The sequence below is a fragment of the Pogona vitticeps genome, chromosome 4 (genome assembly GCF_051106095.1).
Source record: "Pogona vitticeps strain Pit_001003342236 chromosome 4, PviZW2.1, whole genome shotgun sequence".
NCBI classification, from domain to species: Eukaryota; Metazoa; Chordata; class Lepidosauria; order Squamata; family Agamidae; genus Pogona; species Pogona vitticeps.
The window spans coordinates 32544926-32562140 of record NC_135786.1 but is presented as its reverse complement, the minus strand read 5'-3'; the positions used below and the strand labels follow the sequence as shown (position 1 = coordinate 32562140).

At 36.9% G+C, this 17215-nt stretch overlaps 1 protein-coding gene across 8 annotated transcripts in view; it reads left to right on the top strand.

The window, feature by feature from the left end:
• Positions 1-17215, top strand: part of ITCH (itchy E3 ubiquitin protein ligase) — a 56572-nt gene that overhangs the window by 24101 nt on the left and 15256 nt on the right. For 5 of the 8 annotated variants that reach the window (XM_020806508.3, XM_020806511.3, XM_020806509.3 and 2 more), the window contains 10 exons: positions 3484-3621; positions 5053-5095; positions 7167-7360; positions 8345-8570; positions 9392-9487; positions 10285-10459; positions 12715-12775; positions 13088-13172; positions 14898-15026; positions 15693-15765. In XM_020806508.3, the coding sequence (XP_020662167.3) occupies positions 3484-3621; positions 5053-5095; positions 7167-7360; positions 8345-8570; positions 9392-9487; positions 10285-10459; positions 12715-12775; positions 13088-13172; positions 14898-15026; positions 15693-15765 (1220 nt within the window). The remainder of the gene's footprint in view (positions 1-3483; positions 3622-5052; positions 5096-7166; positions 7361-8344; positions 8571-9391; positions 9488-10284; positions 10460-12714; positions 12776-13087; positions 13173-14897; positions 15027-15692; positions 15766-17215) is intronic. The other 3 variants (XM_020806512.3, XM_078393242.1, XM_078393241.1) reach the window with 1 other exon arrangement.

The window sequence follows — 17215 nt, the reverse complement described above, 5'->3', positions numbered from 1 at the left end:
CTAGGGAGAATTCTGCAGTTTAATTCATTTCCCTGGATGCACTTTTCATATTACCTGAACATCTTGTAATGATTATTTTTAAAAATATGTGGATTTTTTAATGTGATATATTCCATTTGTGCTGTAAGTATTATTTTGTGGTCAACAGTTTGGGAAATGAGCAGCTTTTTCCCAATGCTACTCAATAAAGTTTTCATTAAAATATTCATTATCTGAGCTTGGTGCAACTTCTCATTTAAGAAAAGTATATGTATGCATTTAGGGTCAAAATACACAGCAGTCCTAAAAGGGTCACTTGCAGTTCATTGAATTTTATTTTATTTTATTTCTGTAGGTTTATTGGGTTGGGGAATGGGTGTTAAGTCCTCCTCTTGTTGCAATCCCAGTGAAATCTCCCCTCCCAAAGGTGCTGCTTGTATTAGACAAGAAGTTCTCATAAGTGCCAGTGGGAGCTTTTGTGCTGACTGAAATTGTGACCCATCTGTTGCTATTTTCATTTTTAAAACTCTCTTTGGAAATGCGTGTTCTGTTCAGCATCATGTCTCACCCTTAATTTCCGCATGTGGGTATGATCAGAGACATATGCAAAACAACATAATTTTCATGAAAGGCATATGAACATGATGAGAATCAAGCCATGAGTAGTGGATATTATTCAGTATAGTGTGAGATCATTTGTTCCTTTTCAGAGTGAAACAGGAGACATAAATTCTTAAGGTGTCCATTAATACTCTTTGCTGTCCATTAATGCACTTTGAAAAGTGTATTAACAGACAACTAATAGTTATTCCTAGAAGCCAAAAAGTGTGCATGTTAATTATATAGTATGATGTTCTATGGGCTGCATACAGCTTCACTTAAAGCAAAGTGGGGCTTCTTTTTTCCTCTCCTATTCCTCTGTGGACCACCCAAATCTTTCTTGCACTGCTGGATAGCTCAGAAGTTTAGGTATCTGGCTAAAGCTAGAGTTTGGGAGTTTGATTCACTACTGTGTCTCCTTGACAAGGGGTGGATTCGATGATCCATATGGTCTCTTCCAGCTCTGCAGTTATAAGGTGGTGGTGGTTAGCAGCATATGTAGATTTAGTATCATTCCACATGAGCTATGTATATGTTTCTGTATGAGCATTAAGATACCCTGCATGATGTAGCAGAGGGAGGGGCAGACAAGAGCTCAGGAGACCTGTATTCAGGTCCCTGTTCAAACATGTAAACTCACAGGGAATGGGATAGAACGGATAAACCACTCCTTAAATATCTCAGTTGTCTTGAATGCTTGATTAGGTTGCCTGAGGTTGGTTCCTATTAGATGACACATAACATATAACCATTATTTTCTAAGAGATCAGTGTTTTTACATTAAGAAATATGACAGGCATATTGTTATCTCTCACACATTGATAATCTTCTATAAAGTGCTTAAAACAAAGTGCTTGTGTACTTTTAAGGAGATAAGTAGGGTAAAAATATTTTAAGCAAATTAATTAAATAAAAAATAGACTTTTCATAAAGCCTCCAAACTGAAAAAAGTAATTAACCTTCAAAAGTTTGAAGATGATCATTGTGGTCTATGCTATCACTTAATACATGTTCAGAGACCTTAGAAACGAGTTTATCTATTCCATTATACCTACACATGCTGAACAAATTTTTTCAGATATTTAATCTTTTTCTGCAGAGTGATATTTGTGCAACAAATATAAGAATGAAATATTAAGCGCGTTATAAAATGCGCTTTGACATTACTGGAAAACACTTCTCATCAGATTTGCATTCCACCCATATTTCTTTCCACATTCACATATTTAGCTGGACAATAGCCTATTTACTTGATATTACAAAAAACTCCAGTGTTGTATGTCTTCATTCTCCTATATTCCTCAGCTTCTGGGAGCTCTCTGAAATGTGAGCATTTTGTAAATTCTGAAAGTAGAACAAGGGTTACAGGTTCATTTCTCTGTTATTATGTTGGGCTTTTGACATTTCAGCCCAGCTTCCAAGAAGGAAAACCAGGCATTTGTGTAGAAATGAATAATTCTGCTATTTTGTTTCTGGAAAGTAACATTTGCAACTTTGTTTTTTTTTTTCCCTGACATACTTATCTGACTGAAAGCAGTTAGCTGTTTCTCAAATATCATTTTAACACTTTTTGTGGTAAATTTTTTACCCCTTTGATATGCACAGTAATCTTCTGTAATGTTTGTAATCAGTATTGACACTTTAATTTGCGAAGAAACAGCAAAAAGAAATACAAAATGATTTTGCAGAAAGTTCAGAAGAAGATGCCAATGCTGCTGAGGTGGATTGCACTGAAGCCCTGTTTTAAGATTGTTAGATTGTTGGGATGGTGTTGGTGTTGGTGAACTCTGTATATATCCTGGCTGTTGAATAGTAGTTCAGCAAGAGATTTGTTTTGATTATTTGGAAGGTGTTTTGACTTTGACTTGAGAAATGGGACTTCTTTGATGTTCACAAGGGATGTGTGTGTGTTTATCCTGGATGCATTAAATGTAAGGATTCTTGCACTTAGTGAAGTTATTCATGGGTAAGATTTACTTCCACCAATAATTGAGAAATGAATAACAAAGCCAGCCTGGTATCCATGAGCTATTTTGTGCTGCAGTATCGATCTGACCCACCAGTGCTGATGGGCGTTGTAATTGAACATATCTGGAGGTCTGGGAAGGGTTTACTATAGCTTTAGTGATGATGGTTTTGGTGTAACTGGTGTATTCTTTGGTACAGTGGTGCCTCGCTTAGCGACATTAATCCGTTCCAGAAAAAACGTTGCTAAGCAATTTCATCGCTAAGCGAAATTAAAAAGCCCATAGAAACGCATTAAAACGCAATTAATGTGTTCCTATGGGCTAAAAACTCACCTTTAAGCGAAGATCCTCCATAGGGGCAGCCATTTTCAGTGCCTCTAAAGCGAGGAAAAACAGCGGGCGGCCATTTTGTTTTCCCGGCAGCCATTTTGAAACCGCCGATCAGTTGTTAAAAAAGGGTCGCTTCGCGATCATCGCTTCCCCGTGATCATTGCAAAGTGAAAAAACCCCATAGGGACCATTGCAAAGCGATCGCTTTGGCGATCGCAAAAACTCTGTCACTAAGCGATTTCGTCACTCAACGGAGCGATTGCTAAGCAAGGCACCACTGTATATTCTTAGTTTTGACCCTTTACTGTAAATGTGGGCTTTGTACCACTTCTCAGTGCATCTGCTGACTATAAACATGCTGTTTAATATAAAAGTGAGAGCTAAATCTCTACTTTCCTGTTTTAGGTAAGGGGGTTCCATGCATTTTTATGGATCAGCATGCACAAAGCTTACTGAATTAAATTAAAATACTGTATAGCTGTGAAATTGAACCATATGTTAACATCTTTTAGATGATTTTTTTTTTTTTGTTATTGGCAACTACATTTAATCCTTCATTACACTAAGAAATCAGCCATTGTTATTTCCCTGATCTTGTTTTTAATAGTTGAAGAAGTGGTTGTTAATATGGTGCTTAATGGTGACAAAGAGCCAGCTGATGGGATTGGAGAGTTATCTGTCTGTTTAGATGGCATGCAAGTCGATCCTGAGCTTCTGACTAATGGTGATGCTACCGCCTTAAAAAGTAAGTAACATGTACTGTTTTCATTCTGTAACTAACTGATTATATATATTTTGTATACATTATTATCTTTTTAATACAAAAACATTGAGGAGTCAAATCAATGTGCTATGAAGAAAACAAACATTAACCATTTAGACATAATGCTAGTTTCATATCTTGCTTTAACCTTAAGAATAATTGGTTATGTATGACAAGACATATCTCCACTGGATAAAGAAGTAGAGATCTTTTTTTCAAATCAGAGGTATTTCTCTCTTTTCAGTTTTAATTCCCCTTTAAACTTCCATAACAATTTCCAAAGTTATTTATAGTATTTATCAGCTTTCTTAAAACGTTCTTGTATTCTCTTCCTTAGAATCATAAAGCCATCACTTTTACATACTCTTTACATCAGCACTATCAGTCAGTCAAAAGATTTATGCGATCTGAAGAGAAACCAGACTATCAGTTTATGTTTATAGCTTTGGATAGTTTTGTATACCACTTTTCAGATATGCATCTTCTATCTTAACTTCCCCCATAGCACCAGTATTAGAAATCATAAGTAAGACAGAAGGCAGCATCAGAACTCCAAAACACCAGAAAACAGTCATAAAATCCTAGAAAGGCAAAATAGTCTTTACTTGTGATTTCAAGGATAGTAACATCAGATGAACCTTTCTGAGAACACTTTCCCAATCACCCTGTTATAAAATTATAAAGTATCAATAACAAGTTCCTCTTAATTTGATTTGCAACCAAGAAGGCATATAACAATGAGAGATTTGAAAAGTCTCTTAAGTGCAAATGCACATTCAAAAACAGACTACTGGTATATCTCTCCTGCATATATACAGTAATTGAACTCTTTACGTGGTTACAAGGTTGTGGTTTCCTTTCTCTGACATTGTTCCCAGACACAAATGACAAGGTCCTCTTATGTATGCCTAACAGTCAACTGTCATCCTTACCCAAGTGTAACTGATGAAACCACACTTTCAGGCTTAAAGATCATAACCAAGCAAATTCATATGTAGTAAGTGTATCTTAATATCAAGCACCATATATTGGTTGGTCATTGATGAATATATGATTAATAAAATATTTGTTCTCACAGCTTCACCTTATTTGGTGGTAGCATGTGGACCAGAGCTTTAAATGATGAATTTAGAGTCTGTGTAAGTAGATATGAGTGGGGGCTCTCTTTTGGATAATTAGATGCATTGCTAGTTAAGTTTAGAAAGATAAATGATAAAAACTCCATCTGTCCCCTAATTGTGTGTATGTTGGCTATGGGATCTAAGATGGAAAGTTTGGATTCTTACTGTCTTTTGAAGTAATTAAAAATCATGTATGCATTTTAACAAATAGGTCTGAACATCTTCATTGCTTACATTTCTTTGGAAGCTTAAACAAATGTTAAATTTTATTTCCTTATGCTTAATATTAAAGGCCCCACACAGAATGATGGCTCCAGAAGAAAAAATGAAGCAAGGTAAGATGATTTTACCACACCTGCAAGTTTGCAGGTGATAATTAATATTTTGGACATAGCAGTGTGTTCATTTTGTATATTAGAATTGCCTAGAAGTGATTTTAGGCATAAAATTACCTTCAGAGTTTTAGAAATTTGAAGAGTGCTGAACATCTTAATACCTTGACAATATAGGCCCAGTTTTAAAAAATTATTTGTGTATAAATTCCTTAAAAGTAAAAAAAAAAAAACATTGAATTAGTGAAAGCACATACTGCAGATAATTTTAAACAGTCAAATACAATACTCCCATGTGTCTGAATATGTGTTTAGAGACATTATGTTTAAACTTCTAATACAACAGTCTTCTTTTGTCCCATCTTGGTGTACTCATGGCTGCTGATCTTGCTGCCAAAATTATTCACATTTTTGTCAGTCTGGCTATGTATGATCATTTAATGACTACTCTGCCTTCTTTAGATCCTCTCACTGGTTTCTTTCCTCTCCAGGATCTTGCACATGTTTTTCACCATCACCCCAAAAGTTTAAAAAAAATATATCTTTTCCTTATGCACATATTTTGTGAGAAAGTTCCATCAAAGACAACAAATACGTTTAGATATTGCTCAGTGAAGTTCCATTCACATTGGAAGAAGAGGATGTGGCAATAATTTTGTTGATTTCTCCTTTCCTGCAATCCCCCATACTGCCTGAAAAGCCCTGGATGGTTAGGAAACTCTCTGGAACAGCATAGGAGATGGGGGGAAGCTGCAAAAGAAAGACTAGATAAAAATTGTTCCCTCTGTAAATGGAAGAAGTTCTCAGAGAAGCAGTAGTTTCGATTACAGCAAAATTTTGATTCTATGGGTAGATTTATAATTGACAATATAATTCAGAATATGATTTATTTTATTTAAAATATTTTTACCCTGCCTTTCTCCTTAAAAAGGACCCAAGGCAGCCTGTATGATTTAAAAGCCAATATTAAAAGCTCAAACAGTGAGTATACAATAACTAAAGGGAATCAAACAGTTACCACACTAAAAAATGGAAGATAAAAGCAACACCAAAAACACATTCAAAGCAGCAAGGTGCAACCATCCATTTAAGAACCTCTCTGAGGCCAATCACTCAGATAAAGCTCACCTGAAGAGAAATCCTGTTTGTGGAAGGACAGTAGAAATAGGGCCTTCTCCCCTCCACCAGATGCACCTGTGAAGGTGACAGGATCAAGAAAAAGGCTTCTGATGATCTTAACAGTCAAGCAGGTCACAAAAGGAGATGAGATAGCTTGGGCCTAAAGTCATTTAGGGCTTTATAGGTTAGAATCAGCACTTTGAATTCAGCCCAGAAATGGATCAGTAGCCAGTGGACCATTTGTAACAGAAGGTTATGTGATCTTTGTGACCAGCCTCAGTTAGCAATACGCCTGCATTTTGGACCTGCTGAAGTTTCCAAACATTTTTCAAAGGCAGCCCCATATAGAGTGTATTACATGATGGAATCTGGTTCTTACTCATCTCCAGTGATTTTCTAAAACCATCTCTTGTTCTTACAATCCTCCTTTTTCCTCCACCTTTTGCCATTAGCCACCAAACCTTATTACTTGTGTTTCTCTAGTTTCTGATGTCAGTTGTGCCTGCAAGATGTGACATGATACATCACTTTCAAGTACAGTATATCTGGGAAACATATATATTCAAAAGGCTATGGATGTCAAAACTTTGATAAACTAATTCCCTAAGTCTCTCTACAGCTGTTGTTGCTCCCTCTCTATGCCAGATGGTTCAGAGTAGAGATAATAGGAATCAAGGGAAGAGATGGAATTTGGGAGCCAAATTGCGGGATTGCCATACCTTCCTTATATTTGAAATGACAATTATGAGCCACTAAGATCCTTGGTTCTCATATCCTTAGAATATGTGCATTTAAGTAAATTTATAAGTAATTCTAAAACAGCAGAGGTTCAAAACATCTTTTAGAATTTGGGTACATGTATTTGTAACGTAATATGTGACTATGCTTCAAGTGGGAAGGATATTTATAAAAAATGTTTTAACTTTGAGTCCCATCTTCCAATCCTTCACAATAGTTCTTACTGTGATTTCCTGCAAAGAAATAATGCAAATGGTCTCGAAAGCAGTGAGTCCACTGGGTCCAATGAAAACAAGACAGCTAATGGCAGTGATTCTCCGTTAATTGCAAATGGAGGTTTTAAGCCACTTAGACCTCCCAGACCCTCTCGACCACCTCCACCCACTCCACAGAGGCCTTCTGCTCCATCTGGTAAGTACACCAATGTGAACGTTTGAATTCAAAGTTAATTCTGCTTAAGTTTATGTAACCTGCCCACTACATTAGTACAGTGGTGCCTCGCAAGACGAAAGTAATTTGTTCCACGAGTAGCACCGTCTTGCGAAATTTTCATCTTGCGAAAAGTGGTTTCCCATAGGAATACATTGCAATGCATTCCTATGGGAGATCTCACAAGATGAATGAATTATTTTCATCTTGCGAGGCATCGGCCTTGTGGGGGAAAAAATTGTCTTGCAAAGCACGGCCATAGAAGTCATCGTCTTGCAAGTCACGAACACAATCACAAAAACCATTCGTCTTGCGAGGCACCACTGTACATATATTTTTAAAAATCTAGATCTATTTTCTAGAATATTCTAGAATATTAACAGCTTTGACATAAGTCATAATTTTTGTGTTAGTGACATAAGATCTCTCTCTTTCTGATCTTCAAGAATACATTCTAAAATTGCTACCTAGAAGTATGCTGTAATGTTTTATAGAGAATGCACGTTAGTCCCCAATTAAATTATGGAAGCTTTCCTTCATAGCAAATATTGAAGTAGTTTTCCATGACTCCCACTGAGGCTACGGTTTGTGGAATGTTCTATTCAGAGACTTCCGGGCTTTCTGTGGTCAAAAGAAGGGAATTGCTGCCAAAGAAATCCCTTTATAATTTTCTCAGAATCAGAATACAGAGTCACAGCAGAGAACAGTGAGCTAGTCTTTAAACTTTAAATTAAATAGCTAAAATTCTGAGTGCAACTCTTCTTTATTTGCCATTTAGTGCCTGAAATGTATTCAGATCATTTTTATGTAAATGGTACCTAAGCAGCTCTTGTTATTGTTTACTTTTTTAAAAAAAAAGTCTGGTAGTTTAATGTGTCAGCTAGATTATTTAAGATTCATATTTTGCAGTTTTAGAATTAGAGTAAAAACAAGCATTTCTGTATTCTTTCTCTGTGTTCTCTGCAGCATGTATCAATGGCTCTTCTTCCACAGAATCAGAAGGGGCTAGTGCAGAACTGGTGCCAACTGCAAGAAATGTAGCATCAGAACCAAGCTCTGATGGAGCAGTAGGAGGAACCATTGTTCCTGCAGCAGCACCTTTGACTACACCACCAATATCTAGACAGGTTCAGCCAGTAACTCCAGCTTCACAACCACATTCTACAGTCAGTCAAGGCCCTCTTCCACCTGGGTAAGTTTCTTGCATGACTTTTCACCTAAAACACTGTTTTCTGCACCTCACCTTTCATTTCTGAAAGTACCTGAAACACGTTAAGTGCCAATCAGAAATAAAATAACTTTATAGTTGCTAAGTGAGAATTTTTAAAAGCTCTATAAGAGCTAAAGTAAAACTTGATCACATAGTTAGCTAGTGAAATAGGGAATAATAAAAGAATACAAAAAAGACATTAATAAGGAGGAATAGCATGAGAGATCAGATAAGAGATGAGCTAAGTGTGCATGGAGAAAGTTTCATAAATAAGTAAATCCCTGTGAAAGAGAAAACATAGTGATAAGCAATAGTATGAGAGTGGGGATGCAGCTGGTGCACTAGTTTTAATTGTGCAAATGCACTCCTAGCCACATCCAAAACCTGGGCATCCAGACTCTGAGATGAATCCAGGAGCACCCCCAAGCTGTACCTGTGTACAGAGGGAGTGTAACGCCGTCCAGCACAGATTGCATCTCTATTCCTTGATCTGTCTTTCAACTGACCAGGAACATCTTTGTCTTGTCTGGATTAAGTTTTCGTTTATTTACTGTAATCCAGTCCATTGCTGACACCAGAAACTTATCTAAAGCCGAAACAGCTTTCTCAGATTTAGATGGAGGCCTTATTACATGAAATAAATGTGCTTGAAAATAGCCTTTTATTAATTAGATGCTGCATTGTGACAGTCTTGTATACAAATTGCTGAAAACTGAAGTGACCTCTTAGAAATAGAAGTACCAGAACAAAGCCATAACATGAATAGATTTGAGCAGTTTTCCATGTGGTTTATATCTTTTTAGCTGGGAACAAAGAGTTGATCAGCATGGCAGAGTGTATTATGTAGATCATGTTGAGAAAAGAACTACATGGGATAGGCCAGAACCTCTTCCACCGGGGTGAGTCAATCACTATTTTTATCTATTAGAAAAGTTTGAAAGTGTCAGTTCAGATTTGCCATTCAAATTTTCCTGAGTGTTGAACTGTGGTTTGGTCGTCAAAACGTGACGTCTAATTTGGGCCTTGATAGATGTACATTGAACTGTGACTAGCTGTAGAATTTTCAACCACAGTAGGCCATGAAGTGGCCAGCTACACCACAAACTGCAGGCATTTGTACTATTTCAAAACAGGGACAATGGGATTAGTATGACATATGCTATATTTTATGTAGCAAGCATTTTTCTACCTCTGTTGCTTTACACTTCCTCGCTCAGAAGCAAAACCAATCAAGGACATGTGGATAGGGCTTCATGTAAACACCTGTACATAGTAGTGCACCTCAAAATGGGGATAGGTGTATCTTAACATTTGGTACTTCAAATAAGGTACCGTAAGTTCTGGAGGAATAATTAGGATGCAGACATTTTAATCCAGAGTGGGCAGCTTGTGGTGCTCCATATATTGTTAGTGTGTTGTTTCTATGATCCTTCACATAGGATATGCTAACTTAGATCTGGTCAGAATTGCACTGGAGGGTTATAGCCAATGGTGATCATCCCTGGTTTTATCAGTTGATAAAACTTATGGAAACTGAGAAACAGGATGGTGACTTTTCTAGCAAAATAGGATTGATTATGCTTGACCTACTTTGACATTTGTGTTGCAGAAACTCTCATATTTTCATCTTCTTGACCCTGACTGTAAACTACTTTGAGGTCCTTACAGGCATTTGAATAATTTGTGTGTTTTTTAGCTGGGAGCGCCGAGTTGACAACATGGGGCGGATTTATTATGTTGACCATTTCACCAGAACAACAACCTGGCAGCGGCCAACTTTGGAATCTGTCCGAAATTATGAACAATGGCAGCTTCAACGGAGCCAGCTTCAAGGAGCTATGCAACAGTTCAATCAGAGGTTCATATATGGGGTGAGAACACTGAGGACTGGGCTGAAATTAATGTCTTGCAGACATACTGGCAAACCATTAGCTAATACAAATTAATTTAACAGTGCTGTCTCTATTCTTGACCTTAGATTCCCAATAACAATTGGCTAAGCCTTGAAAACATCAAAAATTAGAGTATAATGAAACACAGCAACATAAAAGTCTTGCAACACTTATAAAACTAACAGGTTTGTTTCACTGTGAGCTTTTGTGGATTTAAATCCACTTCTTCTAGTGGACTGTAATCAAAGCTTACAATAGAAGAAATCTGTTAGTCTTAAAAATTTATTGATTGAGTAGTTTAGATAGTACATTCTGGAACAGATTAATATGCTTACCTCTTTAAAAGAAAATAAAGTAAAATCTAAATAGACTAAGGAATTATTTGTTTATATGAATACCATTCACTTTTATCTTTATTAAACAGTTTAAGACATAACTTTGATTGTTTTCTTAACAAATATGTGCTAGAACAGGACTACTGAGTTTTCCCAAGTCACATTTGTCTTGCAAAATTTGATCTACAGTGTAGCCATTTTGTTATGTATACTTCAGCCAAATATTTTTTTAAAAAGTCCAACCAAATCTGTTGCTTTTTGCTATTGCAGTAACTTTTTGTCCTGCCCAGTAAAATATATTATGGGTAAAAAATTTAAACTCATGTTGTTTTTCATTGAACTATGATGCAGAGAAGTGGGTTGGTGGAAGTTATATGCTCTGGTTGTTAGAAAGCTGCCCTCATTTAATGGGTGGGTAGGATTTGGAATTTTAATTAGAATCAGGAAAGGCAAAAAGTATACAGTAATTGAAACCACTACTACTGTAATCCTTAAAACATTGGAATTCATAACTAGTTTCAGAACATAACCCAGATTCATTAAGTGTATACCGTATTTTTGTTTTATCCTAGTACATGAATATTAAAGTAATGCTGTGTTTTGGCCAGTGACAATCTTCCGCTTACAGGAAGATTCCTGATCCAATTAAGGTTTTTACTGGTGAAGCAGGAAGAAGAGATTTTCAGCAATTTTGCTATTCTCCCTCCAGCCCTGTGCTATTTCAAAATGTTCCCCATCCTCTTAAGCAAGTATTGAAGACACAGTGGTGTGCAGGAGGGAGAATGGGAAAGCTTTATTTCCCTCCTCATTTTACTAATAGAAGCCTCCTCTGGGTTGAGATCCTTCTGTTAGCGGAGGAATGTAAATGGAAACAGTCCCCTATATTTGAAAATGCCTGTATCCCAGAATGTTATGCATCAGATGTCCTCTTACTCTACCAGTTGAAAGCAGTCAGTATGAACTACACTGGAACAATATGAGCAGTATGTAGCCAAGTGCAGAGATTATTAGTAAGAATTGTTCAGTGAATAGCCTCATATAGACAAGCTTTGACTGAGCCTTTTAGGATTGTAATCCTGGAGCCCAAATCTCAGGTTTTGCTCCAGAATAGAATAAACAGACAATCACTATTAACAGCAAATAACACTGAATTTATATCGATATCTGCCTTGTAATGCTGGATCTTACACAAAGGACACATAGTTCATCTTATTTCATCACAATTATGTCCCTTTCACTATTAAAACAGGAACTTTAAATAGTTTTCAGACAGAGATCAGTAGTGTCAATGTCACTATCTTGTGTAAGACATTCTTAAAGCCTAGAATCCTGGTCTCTCATGCATTGTCACACATTGATCAATGTATCTAAGGTTGCTAAGTGCATACTTCATATAGGAAATACTTTCTTCTCTCCACTGTGCAACCATAGCCCATGGTTTTCACATTGCTAATGGAAGGAATGTGGAAATAAAACGTCCAACAGCTTCAGGCTTGGACTTTCCATTTTAATTCCATATACTGTATGTCTGTGCTTCTGAGATGTCTGAGTGAAGCTTGTTTTAAAAATTTTAAACCTCTGTAAGAGGTAAGACTGTCATCTAAATTAATTCTTAAGGAAAGAGAATCTTGTTAAGAAGTATGTCATAGTTATGTGTAATGTTGTAGTAATGTAATTGAATTCTTTATCATGTAGATCAGTGGTTCTTAACCTTTGTTACTCAGATGTTTTTGAACTGCAACACCCAGAAACCCCAGCCAGCACAGTTGGTGGTGAAGGCTTCTGGGAGTTTCAGTCCAAAACTCCTGAGTAACCCAAGATTAAGAACCAGTGATGTAGATGAATACACAGCGTAGAGTGTCAAATACTGTATTATAGTGTACCTTCCTGTGATTGCAGAATCAAGACTTCACACAGAACAAAGAATTTGATCCTCTTGGTCCCCTGCCACATGGATGGGGTAAGGTTTTTGCAATTACTGACTCGAGTATGGCTTGATTAAGATCTCTGACCCAACTATTTACCTGGTTACATTTAATAGAAATACATTTTTTTTTTCTAATTCAGACCCAGCAATCTCTAAACCCTCTTTTCAGGAGGGTTCTAACGGTTATGAACACCTTTTAGGGGTGCAGAGGGTGATAGTAATGAGGAGGACAGGATATAACCATCATCTGAGCATCCTTGCATGAATAATGCTTTGGAGGCAGCACTGACATTAACATAAAACTGTGTCTGTGTATTGTGTTATTAATGCTTCTTGTCCTTTCAGAAAAGAGGACAGACAGCAATGGCAGAGTGTATTTTGTGAATCATAATACGCGCATCACACAGTGGGAAGATCCCAGAAGTCAAGGGTGAGATTTGTTCCTTATTGTAAAAAAAAAAAACTTGTATGTATATTTTTCAGAGCACAAAGGGAGGAAATCTAGGCAACAGTTTATTTAGCAAAATGTGTACTTATCAAAAATTCCTTGGGAATGTAAAGGGCAAGCAAAAAATGTTCCTGTTATGAGAAAATGATCTCATAATAGGAACATTTATGATGAAAACAGGAAACTTATTTTAAAAAAACCTCTCACCATGAAATTCATGAAAGTCCTTATATCTGCATCTGGCACATCATAAAAAGAACTTTTCTATTTCATATTGTATTGATTTGAGGGCAGGTGTCTTTCATCTGGTATGGTGCTACGTCGTAGTTCCCAACGTTAGGTCCCCAGGCATTCTTAGACTAAAACTCCCAAAAGCCTTCACCGCTAGCTGTGCTAGCCAGGATTTCTGGGAGCTGTAGTGCAAGAACATCTGGAGACTCACGGTTATAAACCACTGTGCTACAGAATATGTATTTCCTGTTTTAGAAGTTCACAGTTCAAGTGTTGCTTTTCTTTTATTGACTAGCCTAGTAAAATGTTTAGAGGCAGAAATCCCAAGAACTTGCCTTTTGACTATTGAGAAGGCATTTTAGCACATTCTTTCTGGTATACTTTCTAGTTCCTACATGGAGGTGCTCTGTACCAGCCTGTTGTCTCTTTGCAGCTCAACTGGAGCTGACAAAGAATTGTTTCAGTATTAGTCAAGATGCCAAAAAATGTTGGGAATGTATACAGTGCCTGAAGTCTTGATATTACACAAAGAAGGTAATGTTTGGAAGAGAATTGCCATAAGTTAAGAAATCTCCATAGGCATTATCTGTTGCATACCAAGTTGTGCAACCCAGCATGCAACAGGTAATGCAAATGAGATTTTTTAATTTATGCCCATTTGCATTTAAAAGTTACACTGTTTGCATAACTGCATAACAGGATTTCAGCCAGTGTTGTAGGTAGTCAAAGTCTACCAGCTTAAGTCTTAATCCTTCTACTCAGAATCCCAGATTTTGCTAGGAAATAAAAAGCAATTTAAGATTTTTTTAAGACACCATGAACACTGTGACAGAAAATAATAAATGTTTGATGTCTTCAGGTCCATTCCATCCTTACACTTCTGTAATCCTGTGAGTTTTCTCCTAAACACATTTAGATAATGACTTTATAGTGAAGTCACTCTGGACATACTGGAAGGTGACCTGAACACAACTCTTACAGGTAACAGTGCCTGTTTGTTGTTTAGATGACATTCTCATCAGAGGGATGATGAAGAGTACACAAGTTACAAGTAGTGCCATGATGCTGTTAGAATTCTTTGATAATTTGATAGTTTACTAACAAAGAGACAAAGTGTAACACATTGACATTCTGTCATGAGCAACAACAAAGTGTTTCTGTATCTTCTCTTGTTAGTCTGTCTGGTTTAGTTTTCCTCTCTTATTCTAATAATAAGTGATTAGATAATTGTATTAACACATACACATTTGAGGTGGGAGAAGTGAGGAGTGACAATTAAATTGCTGATGTTTCTTTCTTCAGTTTGGATTTGTGGTATTTGTGTCTTTTTTAGAACTCAATAAAACTAGGAACATGAGTTACTATTTTATGGTTACTATTCAACTTGGCAAAACAAAATTATGTGTAAACAACCTGACATGTCTGCTACTGCTATATATAATATGATTCATATCTTGAATGTGTCTGTTTCTGCAGTCAGTTAAATGAGAAACCTTTACCAGAAGGCTGGGAGATGAGATTCACTGTGGATGGCATTCCATATTTTGTTGATCATAACAGAAGAACAACAACATACATAGATCCTCGGACAGGAAAGTCTGCTCTGTAAGCTTCCCCTTTTTTTCTTGTAGAACTATTACTGGGATTTAGTATATACTGCATGATTACAGTATGATTTATATTGGGCATGAGGACCAGGCATTCCCAGAAGGGTGTTGAAGATAATAAGGAGGGAGAAAGTAAAGCGTCCCTAGTCAGACTAGCTCAGAAAATAGAATGAGGTGTTTGATATAGCTCTGATCATTTTGTGTCCTGTTTGGGCCATAGGAAGATTTCCCATTACTGCCAAAACACTGACGTTTGTATTTAATAGAATGGGAAAAGCCTGACATGCTTTCTCAAAGATTGATTATGATTAGAATAACTTCACATATTTTGCTCTGTGAAATAACTTACTTTGAGGTATTCACAAAAGGAGTCTTCATTACTTGGAATAACATATTTAGTTGACTAGACTAAGCCACAGAATTAATAGCAAGAATACCATTGGTTTTTGCATAATTTGCGGCAGCTAGCGTAGTTGTGACTATTCGATGACTTTTAGAATTCACTTGAGTTGCTCGGGCATTTGATAGGGCATGAAACCAAGATCTGCCACAGCACCTTGTCAGTTAGGCGTGGCAAATTACACAAACTACATGAATGCCAGTTGGATTCTGATCAGTATGAATTGAACAGTTGAGTTCCAACTTCAGTTTTTTTTATCCCCAGTGACAATGGACCTCAGATAGCCTATGTTCGAGATTTCAAAGCAAAGGTCCAATACTTCCGGTTTTGGTGTCAGGTAAGTTATAGTTCAGTTTGTGAGTGTATTTGTGGAAATTTTTATATTCTGCTGAAAGAACTTAATTATAACTGTGGAGTAAAAGTTTGTATTTTGAATTCAATGTACAAAATGTGTTGGCTTTTTTAAATGTAGTATTTTCATCATGGTAGCTTCTGCCACAAGAACTTTATTCTCTATGATCTGCTGGTAGCCCATGGTCTGAGCCTGTTAGGAGGCACCTGTTCCCACAGTTTGGGGTGAGTCCCCCCACTCAGACAATGGGCTGTGCACTAGGATCTTCAGAGGCAGAGTGTTTTTGTCTGGAAACAGTTAAGCAATGTGGAACTGTTGGGGTTTTTTTAAAGTGATTGATTGATTTGATCTTGAGAACTGTCTTCCTTAGTGAGTTTTGTTGGATGTTTTTATCTGAAAGCCAGTCTTATATGAACTACAGTTTGTTAGGTTAATTAGTTACCATAGGCAGAATAGTTTTCCTGGATGAATGTTCAGGGAAGTAAAGTTTAAAAGAACTCTGTCTGTTCTCTCTATGTTAATTAATCAACATGGGTATGAGTAGCCCCAAATTTAATCAAATGAACATTTTTTTCATGGGCAAAATCTAGAATTGGCATCATATCCTTCTTCTAAAGTTAATACTGTACACAGAAGAATGCATTGTGAACAACAAATGCTATTCATATGGACAGCTGCACCTGTAATATATGAATTACAATACAGCAGAGAGTTTCAATCATTGTTTTATACATTAATGGATCCACATCATGTGTTGGTTAATTATCTACACATTACCTACCTGCAGCCCCGTTCATTATTGACCTATGTGTATGGGAGAAAGAACTTGGGATTATCTTTTTCTTCACCTCGCATAGCATCTATGTTCTCTATGTGAGCATACTGTACTGTGCATGGAACCTGTAGCAGGCCACTCTCAAGCCTCTACCCATCCAGGCCTATAAGAGTGCCCACTACTTCTCTTAAAAGAAACTTGCTGCCACCAACCTATCCTTTAAATCAAAAGGACAAGGGTTTCTTTCAAACAAATAAAAGGTTTATTGATTACACAAAATAAAAAGGGTGAATCACTGTTATAAAATTAAGTTGACAATCACTGTTTCTCAGGCACTAGCTCACACAGACTTTTCCCTCACTGACAGGCTCTTTCTCACTCTATCAATCACTCTAATCACTCATCTCTCCAACTCTCTGATCTCCCAAAACTACACACACACACACCTTATATAACACAGCTCCTCCCACTGTGCACCCTCTGTCCTCTCATTGGCTGAGGTTCCCCTGCCCAGCTATGTCGGACAGGTGATAGCAGAGCTGAACGCCACAGAACCAATCTCAATATATGAATTACAATTCTGGCTGCATGCAGGCTGTTTCCAGTTTTAATTTTTCCCACTTTCTAGATGCTTGATCAGATACTGTTTTTTAGTATATT